The sequence below is a fragment of the Electrona antarctica genome, assembly GCF_951216825.1.
Source record: "Electrona antarctica genome assembly, chromosome: 3".
In the NCBI taxonomy this organism is placed as follows: domain Eukaryota; kingdom Metazoa; phylum Chordata; class Actinopteri; order Myctophiformes; family Myctophidae; genus Electrona; species Electrona antarctica.
This window is the reverse complement of record NC_136808.1, coordinates 20091880-20105837: the sequence shown is the minus strand read 5'-3', so window position 1 is coordinate 20105837 and position 13958 is coordinate 20091880. Positions and strand designations below refer to the sequence as shown.

The following is a 13958-nucleotide window of genomic DNA, read 5'->3' as shown; positions in this document are numbered from 1 at the left end:
TATTTACGGAATCGGGGAGCCCGTGAAGATCTCTAATACCAGGTAAACAATGTAACTATTTAAACAATGAAACTATTTCATTTGCAGGGAAAGTTCTTTGTTGGTAAAATAAGTAAAGAATAAACAATGATAAACGTCTGTTGACAAGGTATCCATAACCTGCGTAAACTACTGCCCAAGGCACAGCTAAGAGGGGACAATTGTTACTTAGCTTGCTGCTTGTAATTTTATATATATATAGAATTTTACCAGAAAACTCTTATACTCTTATACATTTACCAGAATATCAGTACTAGCGATACAGCTCAGCTTTAGGTATTATGTGTATATTTTATATATTTACCAGTATATCAGTACTAGCGATACAGCTCAGCCTCAGGTTGTATGTGTATATTTTATATACCAGTATATCGGTACTAGCGATACAGCTCAGCTTCAGGTATTATGTGTATATTTTATATATTTACCAGTATATCGGTACTAGCGATACAGCTCAGCCTCAGGTATTATGTGTATATTTTATATACCAGTATATCGGTACTAGCGATACAGCTCAGCTTCAGGTATTATGTGTATATTTTATATATTTACCAGTATATCGGTACTAGCGATACAGCTCAGCCTCAGGTATTATGTGTATATTTTATATATTTACTAGGGCCGGGACTTTAACGCGTTAATTGAGATTAATTAACTACAGAAAAATTAACGCGTTAAAAAAATTAACGCACCTTTTTTTCCACCGCGGAACGTTTCTCACTGTGTTTCTAGTAGTACTGAATTGGCTGCGGCACGCGAGCTGCAGCAGCAGCAGCTGTTGTCCACTCTACACTACAGGCTACAGCTCCGTCAGAAAGCCCAAAATCCAAACCCAAATGACTCGAATGAAGAAGCTGCTTATACCGCTTTTGCTCCATGGATGGGACATTTAGATGTAAAAGCTATCGGATGGACGCGTGGATAGCGGCATGGCTGTGTGCAATGTCAGAGGGAAAGGATCCATTTATGACCAACGTTAGCTTATATGCTAGGCTTGCTAGCTGCTTCAGTTTAACATGTCTCACAGACCACCGGAGACGCGCGGTGATTTCACCACAGCACGAAGCTGTCAAGCTGTCCTCGATGCGAAACATACTGAAGTAGCAAGCGACAAGCGTGGGTCAGCCCCAACCTCATGTGAAATGTTTCCCCCATAATAAAGTTGTTTTTATTTGTTCTCATGCCCCGCCATGTAAAGCACATTTGAGTATTTCATATACACACTGAAGACACTATATAGGCACTTGCTGCTCTTGTTTATCTGTTGGGATAAAAAAGTTGTATTGCTTAAAGGGGAATACCACTCATTTTCAACATTTTTCTATGGAGTTGTGTGCACTGGAAATAATAAAAAGTCCCCCCATTCTGTGTTGCCTATAGAACTGGAGGTCTGAAAAAAACAGTAACATTATGAAGTACATTTTTGTGATGTCACTGAGATGTACTTCATAATGTTACTGATTTTTTTCAGACCTCCAGTTCTAGGCAACACAGAATGGGGGGGACTTTCTTATTATATCCACACAACAACTCTAAGGTATATTAATGACAGTAAAATGTTGAAAATGAGTGGAATCCCGTAGTCACTATTCACTGGGATACCAAAAAACATTTGAAAAAAAGGTTTCTCATTGTTCTCGGGTTGAATATTGATATGCGATTAAAATGCGATTAATCGAGATTAATTAACTACAAAGCCTCTGATTAATTAGATTAATTTTTTTAATCGAGTCCCAGCTCTAATATTTACCAGTATATCGGTACTAGCGATACAGCTCAGCCTCAGGTACTCCACGGCTCTCTGCTGCAGCTCCACGTCAGCGTTCCTCAGCTGCGTGTCGGAGCGCAGCACATCCTGGATGGTGACCTTGACCTCCGGGAACAGGTTGATGAACTTGATGTAGGAGGAGAGCAGCAGAGCGCGGGTCGGTACCGAGCACAGGTGGAACTTTGAGTGGAGCAGGTTGAACTGGACCAGAGGGCTGGAACACACACACACACACACACACACACACACACACACACACACACACACACACACACACACACACACACACACACACACACACACACACACACACACACACACACACACACACACACACACACACACACACACACACACACACACACACACACACACACACACCACTGAACTTAACCTGAGACGCATACCATTCTCAAGTTTCTGATCCGGTCAGGAGCGGATGGTAACTTACTCACCTAGCATACAGAACCCATCTCCTAGCATACAGCACACACCTCCTCCTAGTATACACACCTGGATCGTGAGTCTCCGGCGATGAGGTTTCCAAACTCTCCCAAGATGTAACCTCCCACCTTCAACAGGTTTTCATGACACGCTGGAGCCTGCAGCGCCTGGAGGAAGAACCATTAGAATATATGTGTTACTGAATATATATATATATATATATATATATATACGTTCATGTGAGTCTGGAGGAAGAACCATTAGAACATGAGACACACGGAGTCTGGACATATTATTGGATCAAGGTCAACCTGGGTTTGCCCACTGCATGTATGCAAGTCAATCAGTGACCACAAGGAGGCAGCATAGGATAGATTCACATTTGGGAATTGCAGCCCTTAAAAGGCCCCATACACACATATCAAACACATGTTCTGTGTCTTGTCTGTGTTTGATGGCCGCCACAATGCTTTTCCAATGGGAGTCACATGGTTTGACCAAACATTAAGTGTTTGATCGCTGTGTTCTGCCCATCAAACAAAAATGTTTGGTCTAACCATGTGACTCCCATTGGAATTGTATGGGGCCAAAATCATCCATCAAAAAAGCTATGTAACATAGCTACGTATTTGTAAATTACTTTTGAATATTTCAACCTACAGCTCTGCTCACAGAGCTGTGCAGAGCTGAAACTGATTTTTAAATCAGTTATGGATATTTAAATGTGTGTTCTCACCTCAAAGACGGTCTTTGCGGCGTAGCCCTGCACGTCATCACGGTTGATGACGATCTGGATGACTCTGTACCACACCTATAATAATAATAATAATAATAATCACAATAATAATAATAATAATAATAATAATAATAATAATAATAATAATAATAACAATACTAACAATAGATGAGGTACCATACCTCCTCGCTCACGTAGTCCCCGGCAAAACGGATCAGGTTGAGGATGGTGTCAACGTACCAGGTGTAATCCACCGCATACTTCTCTGCTAGGATGGCAACCTTCAGCACCTGTAGGTAGGAAGGTCAAAGGTCAGGCTATTCTCTGTTAGGAAGGTCAGTTTATTCTCTGTTAGTGTGTGTGTGTGTGTGTGTGTGTGTGTGCGTGCGTGCGTGCGTGCGTGCGTGCGTGCGTGCGTGCGTGCGTGCGTGCGTGCGTGTGTGTGTGTGAGTGCGTGCGTCTACGTACGATCTCCTCTCTGATGGAGTAGTCGGCCGTCTCCAGGTAGCTCAGCATCTCCGCTACGATCTGCTTAGAGTTGGAGCGATCACACATGGCGTAGAGGAGGTCCACCGCCCTCTGACGCACACTCACATCTCTCTCCGTCTGGGAGCAGTGGTGGAAAGAGTACTCAACGTTTTTAAGTAAAAAGTATCAATACTGCAATGTAGAAAATACTAATAAGCTAATATAATACTAATAAGCAAAGGGGAGTCCCCACCTTGAGGGCATTGATGACGGTGTCGATGTGAGTCTTGACCGCCTCGTGGGAGAACTCTGAGCTGGCCAGAGTACACATGCTCTCCAGAGCCAGATACCTCAGGTTGGTCTCTCTGTGCTGCAGGAACTGACCCAGCTGGTTACACGCTCTGACCAATAGGGTGGGCTCACTGAGAGGGAGTGGGAAGAGAGAGAGAGAGAGAGAGTCAATGATCATCATCATTTTAACAAAGCGTTTTCTTAATTTTTATTCTTGGGCCTTCTTTTTCTTTGAGCATATAATGAGGTACAACAGTACTACGTATGTAAAGTACTATGTGTACTAGTACAGTACCTGTCATGGTGGATGATCAGGGCGATAGCCTCAAACAGCACAGCGTTCTTGGCGTTGGAGTGCTGAACCTTCTTGGACTTGGGAGGCTCCTGGGCCTTGTTCAGGATGCTCTCCAGACACTCTGTCAGGCGGCCGCGCAGCGCCGCGTCCTCTAGAGGGCAGCAAAACACAACATTTAACCACTAGCTTGTACCCTTTTAAGATGATAATATAAGCATGGCTTTTGGAAAATGTACTATAGTCACTTATCTTAGTAATGTGATTCTATGTATTTATTCTGTAGGTGGTGTACGAAGCTCTTGATTGTATTATTTATTGATGTGCAGTAAATGCTGAACATTGTTGCTGGAAATGGAGATTGGAGGCAAACCAGGACAAAACCCAAATAGTACACTTCAGACAAAAACATTACAGAGAAGTTCAGGTGTGTTTAATTTTGGGTCAATAAGGTTGTCTGATATTGACCAGTACCAAGTACCAGTATCCAAGTATCTTGGATTGACTTTGGTTGAGCACATGACATTAATTGATGCCGTTCGTGTCCTAGCTGAGTGGGCTCTGTCATGAACAAAGGATTCAATACCTATGCACAACTCATGCTTCTGGTGTTTGGGGTTTCCAGGAACATACTAGGTGTAACAATGTGCATCATATTTATTTATTTATTTTATTTATTCATTTATTTATCATAGAGCTATTAGATTCTTTTTAGGAGTTCATAAATTGATTCCAGTGTTGACAAACAACGGGGATATTGGATGGGAACCTCCAAGTGTCAAAAGGTAGGGCTATGGAATAGACTTGTGAAGATGTGACCAGCGAGTCGACTCACAAAAAATATCTTTAACTGGGATTTTAGAGGTGGTCACCCCTAGACAAATGAATTAAGAAGTTTATTTTATTCTAATGATTTGTTTTCTATCTTTCAAAATAAGTTACAATATGATGTTCATCAAATTAGAAGTACAATGTTTTCCAGATAAAGAAAAATGGTGTAGTGATATATGGTATAAACCTAAGTTGCAAACTTACTGTCTCATAAAGGACAGATACACTGTAGAACCTTATGTGAAGTATAATTTAAAGAAAATACAACGATCTCTCCGTGCACAACATTATCACTGGAGACTGGCAGGTTTAATATCTAACTGCATGACACACACACACACACACACACACAGTGTACCAGGTGGAGGGTAGCATTGCAGGAGGCGCAGCAGTTTGACAGACAGCCAGGGTGCAGCCACAAAGTAGTAGGTGTAGTCCTGGAGGTCAACGGAGGCAGAGGTCACGATCTGCGCGCGCGCACACACACACACACACACACACACACACACACACACACACACACACACACACACACACACACACACACACACACACACACACACACACACACACACACACACACACACACACACACACACACACACACACACACACACACACAATGATGAATTTCGTGACCGTAGGAAGTTGAATCATGTTTTTCTCTCACTTAATAATCTGTACATTATAAACTATAGGATAGCAGGTAAACCAAGAAGCTAGCATCAGGCTACTAGTACTTGTGTGTTGTATTTTGCAATTTCTTTTTTTAAAGATTTTTTTTGACTTTTTTGTGGCTTTCTCCTTTATTTCTGTATTTTTTATAGAGGGATAGGTATGCAGTAGGCTGACAGGAACTGGGGAGAGAGATGGGGGGGGGACACGCAGCAAAGGCCGCCGGGAGCGGGAGTCGAACCCGTGGCACACTGCCAGACTGGACTACCAGCCAAGGCGCCCAGACGGCCACGCCAGCCGCCCAGGCCATATTGAGCAATTTTAACACATTTTGTGCCCAAGACGTCTGTGGACGTCTTTGGTATTACCGCACGTGCATAGCCCAAGACGTCTGTGGACGTCTTTGAAAAAAAAATCAAAAAATCAAAACAATGATTTTTTTTTTTTAAATACGTGGTGCCAAAGTTTGTGTTTTCGCCATTGAGAATGCATTTGGCGTTTAAATTAAATAACTCAGAAACTATAAAACATTTCAAAGTAAAAAGTTCCAGCATGTGTCTCCACAGTCAGCTGAATTATAAAAAATGTGAATGGATTTTCTAGGTGAAAGTGATTTTTGGGCAGTTTTGCGTGGGCTCTCAATGTGTTTTAAGAAGAAAAAAAGAAAGAGGGGTTTAATCACTTTAACTGTTTCCGCGCCATTGCCGTAGATCTAGGTCAATTGAAGCCTATTATTTAATACTAAGCTTACCACCATTGCCGTTGATCAATGGCAATTGCGCTTTTATAGCGCTTTCGATCGATCAAGCCATAATGCTACTTGCGTTAGCATCGGGTAGATACCTGTTGTTGTCATGACAATGGATCGCCCATCTTAGATCGTCCTCGCCATAATAATCTGTTTATTTCAATCGCCTGTATCTCCTCATCATCATCATTTTTCGACCGCGGTCGAGATCATGGATGTATGGATGTATATATATAGCACCTGACGAAGCTCACGGCGAAACGCGTCGTGCTAATAAATAAGTTGATGCAGTAAGTTGTCCGTCTCTGTTCCCTGGAGTGTGCAGTCCCTTCTTTGGGATGCCTGCTAACTAGACTTGCACCTCCCACGGGTCTTTTTGGATGTGCAGGAGTCCCCTTTTTTGTCTCATATATATACATAATGTTTGATTAATTCACACTTCATTGTGCAAATGTGTCGCTTGTGGAAAAGAGCTCCTGGAACTGTAAGATCTGTTCATTTCAGACTCCGCCCCCTACCCTGCTGAGTCGGGCGACAGCCAATGAGACGGAGGTTCTGAAGTCGTCTGGACTCTTCTGAGCCAATGTGGTGATGAGGCTGGCAGCTGCCGTGACCACGCCCTACACACACACACACACACACACACACACACACACACACACACACACACACACACACACACACACACACACACACACACACACACACACACACACACACACACACACACACACACACACACACACACACACACACACACACACACACAGTGAAGTGGTCCTTTAAGTAATAGTTTGCCAAAAATAGGATATCCTCTTGTTTGCATGATTCAATTTAGAGTCATTTCCGCACTGGCGATTCAAAGAGCAGATGTATAGGCTGAAGTGACACACTGTGAGCTTGTACATCTGTTATTTTTGGAAAATCTTTAAAGTGTGAGAAGTACTGAGTAACACTTACTTGTCTATGAGGCCTTTCTGACCAATTGAGATTTTGAAGTTGATTATCTTTGCTCATGAAGCTCTCAGAAGGTTCCCCAACTATGACTTTTCCTAATTATTCGATTCAAATAATCTCTGTTTTGTTTTTTGTTTTTCATGTGAAACGTTTTCTAAATCTGAAATTAGCCATCCTCATACCATCCCTGTTTGTTAATCTTCGCTATTTGTCGGCTAAAACTGACCGCTCTCACCCTTTCTCCTCCAATAAGGCAGAGAATTGCACACCTCCAGACCACCTGGAGACGTCATTGTTCAAGTTAACGGCTCATTTGCATTTCACTGTCAGCTCTGAACCTGGTGACTCCTCTAAATAAAACAACATGACAATAAGGTACTTTGGTGTTTCTGTGTTTATAATTCTCCAACCAGAACTTTTAACGTTAAATGTTGTATGCTGCCTGCCTGCATGCGTGCGTATTTAGCGAAAACTGGGTCACGCTTAATCATGACATGTAAAGTAAACCTTTGATTGCCTTTCAGCAAAAACATATAAATAGGCATAAGTGATACTAACATGTACTGATTATAGATAAAGTGAATTTTTGCAATCCATGTTTTATTTACTGCGCAATGGCCGGCAAGGCTCCAGACATTTCCTTGGAGTGAGAATGCGTGCCGTGCCATTTAAAAAGAATCACACACGTGTGAAGTGAGGGGCGCTCTTATCATACATCAGCCAATCAATTCATCACATTCCGTGCTACAAACACATTCCGTGCTCAAAAACACCCACACACAAAACTGTGCATAGGAGGGGCTAGCGCCCCTCAATGACAGTGTTTGAAATTATTCCAACCCGATAGACCTAGGTTAACCTCTTGGGTCGGTCAAAAGATAGAAATCACACCCATGTGAAGTGAGGGACGCTCTTATAATCATACATCATCTCATTCTGGCCATTCACAATTTGTGTCCTCACTTTTCGGTCTTCACTTCTTTTATTTTATTTTATATTTTCTAACAAAACAAACATGTAAATCACCAATGCACATAGGTGGCCTTACACAGGGACAGCTTAAACAATGAAACAAAGACAATAAAAAAGGGGGGGGGGAATGGAGAAAAAAGAACCGTTAAAGACAAAAACAAAATTGATATTCATATATAAATATACTGTAACTCGAAAAACTCATGAGTCAGCAAAATATAGATAATTGTTTTCTTAGCAGCAGTTGAGGCAGATAATAATATGCATTTGTCCTGAAAGGTTAATGCGATGTTTGGGTTATAACCAATGAGAAGGTCTTCACTCTTTGAGGGGCGCTAGCCCCTCCTATATCCAGCTTTTAGTGTATGTTCACAAACTTTGTGAACATACATTAAATTCCCATTGACAATTTTTGTAACCTAAATTTAACACAATCAACCACCAATGAAGGGCCCCAGGAGCCCCTCAAACCAAGTACCGCGCGGTCCAGTTTCCCTAAAGGGCCCCTGAGAGCCAAGGGCCCCTGGGCCATGCCCTGACCGGCCCAATGGCTAATTTGGCCCTGAGTTGGACACTATAGCTATAGTGTTTGAAATTACTCCAACCCGATAGACCTAACCTCAATGTGAAATTGAAGTAAATATTGTTTACTCTGTCGCTACCAATGAATAATGTTTAACACTATCCTCGTTCGTGTGCCTAATCAAAGCTAACTGCAACAGTGCTCTCGTTGTTTTGTCATCTCATCTGCATGTAGCCTAAACAAATGAAGACTACCCAACATGTTAGGTAGGAATTAGGTTGGAATGTTAATCGATATTTAAAAGACGATGGCAACTCAACCCCCCCCTGCAGAAAACGTGTGTGTGTGTGTGTGTGTGTGTGTGTGTGTGTATGTGTGCGTGCGTGTACCAGGTGCTGGTCGTTCAGAAGGTGGACCACCCTAGCGGTCCAGTCTCCCATGGGCACCAGGTCAGGTGACGTCCTGTTGAGTCTCAGAAGACACAGTGCTGCACTCTGCTTCACACTGTCCATTGTGTCCCTGTTACCATGGAAACACTGTTACTATGCACTCTGCTTCACACTGTCCATGGTGTCCCTGTTACCATGGAAACACTGTTACTATGCACTGCTTCACACTGTCCATGGTGTCCCTGTTACCATGGAAACACTGTTACTATGCACTCTGCTTCACACTGTCCATGGTGTCCCTGTTACCATGGAAACACTGTTACTATGCACTCTTCTTCACACTGTCCATGGTGTCCCTGTTACCATGGAAACACTGTTACTATGCACTCTGCTTCACACTGTCCATGGTGTCCCTGTTACCATGGAAACACTGTTACTATGCACTCTGCTTCACACTGTCCCTGTTACCATGGAAACACTGTTACTATGCACTGCTTCAGACTGTCCATGGTATATTGAAAATGTATTTCATTTAGAGGATAGCCCCTTGAGATGCATCATCTCGTTTTAGAGGGGGTCCTCGGGCACAACACAATGAATACAGTACATAGACATCAAACATGTCAACACATAACAATACACTTACAACATCAACAAAACATAGAGGCTCTCCAATCCACTCAAAACACTACAAAAGACCAGAAACAACCGCACTGAAACACCATGGTGTCCCTGTTACCATGGAAACACGGTTAGTATGCACTGCTTCACACTGTCCATGGTGTCCCTGTTGCTATTGAAACACTGTTACTTTGGAAACACTGTTACTAGGGAAAAAATGAGTGGATTCGGTTTTGTGTGAATAAAACGGCAATAGGATTAAAAACGACGGATTCACCTAAAAACGTCTCTGTCTGGACAGCACCTCAGTGTTTACGCTAGATGGCGCTCTTCGCTAACCTATGAGTCACCGTTTGACACATTCAACCAGGAAATCATGTGAACGTGAACAAAAGAAAATACAGCTGTCGTCCGCTCCCACGTTATAGGATTTTCTAAAATGCCCTTGTCTCGGCTTCTGTGTAGTTCCACTTCCTTTTTTTCACAGAATCAAATGTTTTATGGTCATGATTCACCAGGCGCCTGGATGACTTCAAATAATTTATGCAAATAGTTTGAGGGGAAAATGAGTGGGCCACAAAATGGCCGCCACTGCTCTGCCCTATTGAAGTGATATGTTCATGCAATGCATAATGTTTGGGTCACTGATTAGATTTCTGATCTCTCAAGACATGGCGTCACGTCCAGCTAGAATGGATACGATTATTGATAAGTCAAAACCTTTATTGATTTAAGATTCTCAATGACTTTGGACTCCATTCCGTGATAGAATCAGTTATCAGGGCCTGGGCCATGGCTCAGTGGTCCAGGCACCTTGGCTGGTAATCCAGTCTGGCAGTGTGCCGCGGGTTCGACTCCCGATCCCGACGGCCTTTACTGCATGTCATCCCCCCATCTCTCTCCCCATTTCCTGTCAGCCTACTGTCTGTCCCTCTATAAAATATATAAAATAAAGGCAAAAAGCGTGCATGCGCTCCCTACCCGGCCACCAGGATGCGAGGTATGTCCTCAGTGAAGGCCTCTGCCATCTCCCTGCTGCCCACGTTGGCCACACAGTGCAGCGCCAGGTTCATGAAGGTGGGGTTCCTGCTGGACAGGTCGTTCTTCAGGCCGTTGTTTATGAGCCGGATCAGGTCGCTGTTGGAGTTCACCAGCACTGAGATGAACAGGTACCCCTGAGGATGAATCACTGTTAATTACCACACCGAGATGAACAGGTAACGGATGATAGGTTCTTAGCTCACTTATGATCCCTAGATGACTATTTCTATGCATTTGATGTATTACTTGATGTTTTTGCTTATTGCAAGTCGCTCTGGATTAAGCGTGTCTGCTAAATGCCAAAATTGTAGGTAGGTATACAAGGTAGGTAGGTACAGTAGTTGTCTAGTTGTGTAGATAGGTAGGTATAGGTAGGTACATCAGTTGGGTAGGTAGGTAGGTAGGTAGGTAGGTAGGTAGGTAGGTAGGTAGGTACATTAGTTGGGTGGGTAGGTAGGTAGGTACATTAGTTGGGTAGGTAGGTAGGTAGGTAGGTAGGTAGGTACATTAGTTGGGTAGGTAGGTAGGTACATTATTAGTTGGGTAGGTAGGTAGGTGCATTAGTTGGGTAGGTAGGTAGGTGGGTACATTAGTTGGGTAGGTAGGTAGGTAGGTAGGTAGGTGCATTAGTTGGGTAGGTAGGTAGGTAGGTGCATTAGTTGGGTAGGTAGGTAGGTTGGTAGGTAGGTAGGTAGGTAGGTGGGTACATTAGTTGGGTAGGTAGGTAGGTAGGTAGGTAGGTACGTAGGTAGATTAGTTGGGTAGGTAGGTAGGTACATTAGTTGGGTAGGTAGGTAGGTAGGTACATTAGTTGGGTAGGTAGGTAGATCTTACTATTTGTTTCTCTGTGTATTTATTGGAGCTCAGCAGGTTGACAGCCTCCATGTGACCAAAGTCGATGTCGTGTCCCAACAGGAAGATGAAGAGCAGCTTACACACATACTTCTTCTTACTGTAGCCATCCAGGGCCTTGTCTCCTACACGCGCACACACACACACACACACAAACACATTACTGTAGCCATCCAGGGCCTTGTCTCACACACACACACACACACACACACACACACACACACACACACACACACACACACACACACACACACACACACACACACACACACACACACACACACACTTCTTATCAAAGGGACTTTCAAACTAGGAAGGGAATGAAGTGGTCAGCCTGCGATGACATGCATAAGATCTGGTCATCCCAGCTTACCGGTAGTAAGAGGTTCAGAGTAAAAATATTTAGGACGACCATCAAGCCGATTCTACTCTATGGCTCCGAGACATGGACATGGACACCCGCCTTCTAAATCTCTCTTGGAAGAGCCACCCATCGACTGTCGTTCCCTGATGTCATCGCTAGGGACACATGCATCAGTAAGCAGGAACTGGGGATAGCAATGAAGGACCGGGAAGTCTGGCGTGGGATTGTGAAATCCATGATCTCGACCGTGGTCGAAAAATGATGATGATGTGTGTGTGTGTGTGTGTGTGTGTGTGTGTGTGTGTGTGTGTGTGTGTGTGTGTGTGTGTGTGTGTGTGTGTGTGTGTGTGTGTGTGTGAGATTGGGGGATTAAAGGGGAGTTATGCGATCTTGAGGATTTCACAACAATCTGCTTTTAAGTGGCTGCATTGTTCAACATCCTGTCTGTCTGCATGCCTGTGCACGTCTGTCTGCACGCGCGTGTGTGTGTGTGTGTGTGTGTGTGTGTGTGTGTGTGTGTGTGTGTGTGTGTGTGTGTGTGTGTGTGTGTGTGTGTGTGTGTGTGTGTGTAAACATTCCATGGTAACATCTGTGTTGTGGGGGGTTGGGATGTGGAGGGGGGGGGGGGGGGGGTGCAGGGGTCAATAGGCCAACTTGCTACATGTATGTGACCTGGTCACAACCAACTAAAAGCTACAATTAGCTAATTATTTACTGTTAGACGTTCCTGTCGCCCCATCTGAAACTGTCATTCTGAGTCTCACACACACGCGGACATCCTCTTGAAGTGCTGACTCAAATGACTCCTCCTCTACTGGTGTACAGCAGGGTTTCTCACAGTGGGTGCCGTGGCACCCTAGGGTGCAGTGACACCCTAGGGTGCAGTGAGGGTGTCACTGCACCCTAGGGTGTCCACTGAGTCCAGGGGAGCCACAGAACGCTTTGATCCTATTTGAAATGTATCACTTCAGTTGAACTACTTAGGCCCTCTATGCTTAGTAAAATAATCGACTTGAGTTTCACTGTACTTGATAAGTTCTTTATTATTACATAAAAGCAAAACAAATTGTAACTTTCCAAAATGTGTGTGTGTGTGTGTGTGTGCTTGCTACAATAAAGAGCAGGGCACAATTAAACAATTAGAATGTGTGTGTGTGTGTGTGTGTGTGTGTGTGTGTGTGTGTGTGTGTGTGTCACAACTGTCACTCTATTCAGACTGTCACTCAATTCACACACACACACACACACACACACACACACACACACACACACACACACACACACACACACACACACACACACACACCTTACAATTGGCTGTGAAGAATAGGAAGACACAGGATTTAAATGGTGACCTACAGCAGTGTGGGCATAGAGGACAGGTCACATGACCTACAGGAGGGTGAGGAAGGGTGCTTCATTCTGGAGCACCCTAAATTTAGGTGGCATGGAACAGGTGGCCGAGAGACACCGCTGACATTTAGACCAGAGAGAGAGAGAGAGAGAGAGAGAGAGAGAGAGAGAGAGAGAGAGAGAGAGAGAGAGAGAGACACAGAGAGAGAGAGAGAGAGAGAGAGAGAGAGAGACTCACAATATAGTTTTCTTATACTGTGACCCCGTGTCACTCCCCTCCCGCCCCTTTCCATATTTAAGTGATGTTTTCTTTGCTTTATTGGAGCGGTGTGCACCGCTCAAAAATAAACAAAACTACTTTTTTTACTCACTCACCAAAACAAAGGCTGTTTTGTGTTGTTGAAAGTCTATTCTCCAGCGTGGGAATCCTCTCAGGACCCCACCTTCTCTGTATATAATATACTTTCACGTTTGGGCTTTTTGGGTTAAGGTTAGGTTTAGGTATAGTTTAGGTTAGGGTGAGCTATTTAAAATGCTCATTTATTAATTGCATGGTCTTCTTTCTCTCAACGTCAGTGTTGTTTCTATGACTCA

At 43.7% G+C, this 13958-nt stretch overlaps 1 protein-coding gene across 1 annotated transcript in view; it reads right to left on the bottom strand.

Annotated features, from left to right (window-relative positions):
- The window catches only part of LOC306920519 (AP-2 complex subunit alpha-2-like), a 32583-nt gene that overhangs the window by 14144 nt on the left and 4481 nt on the right, over positions 1-13958 (bottom strand). The window contains exons 3-14 of the mRNA XM_079497320.1: positions 11630-11772; positions 10736-10929; positions 9134-9263; positions 6811-6912; positions 5228-5336; positions 4042-4192; positions 3709-3877; positions 3456-3593; positions 3170-3277; positions 2988-3062; positions 2321-2418; positions 1790-2021 (exon numbers count right to left, since the gene is read on the bottom strand). Coding sequence (XP_079353446.1) covers positions 1790-2021; positions 2321-2418; positions 2988-3062; positions 3170-3277; positions 3456-3593; positions 3709-3877; positions 4042-4192; positions 5228-5336; positions 6811-6912; positions 9134-9263; positions 10736-10929; positions 11630-11772 — 1649 coding nt within the window. The remainder of the gene's footprint in view (positions 1-1789; positions 2022-2320; positions 2419-2987; positions 3063-3169; positions 3278-3455; positions 3594-3708; positions 3878-4041; positions 4193-5227; positions 5337-6810; positions 6913-9133; positions 9264-10735; positions 10930-11629; positions 11773-13958) is intronic.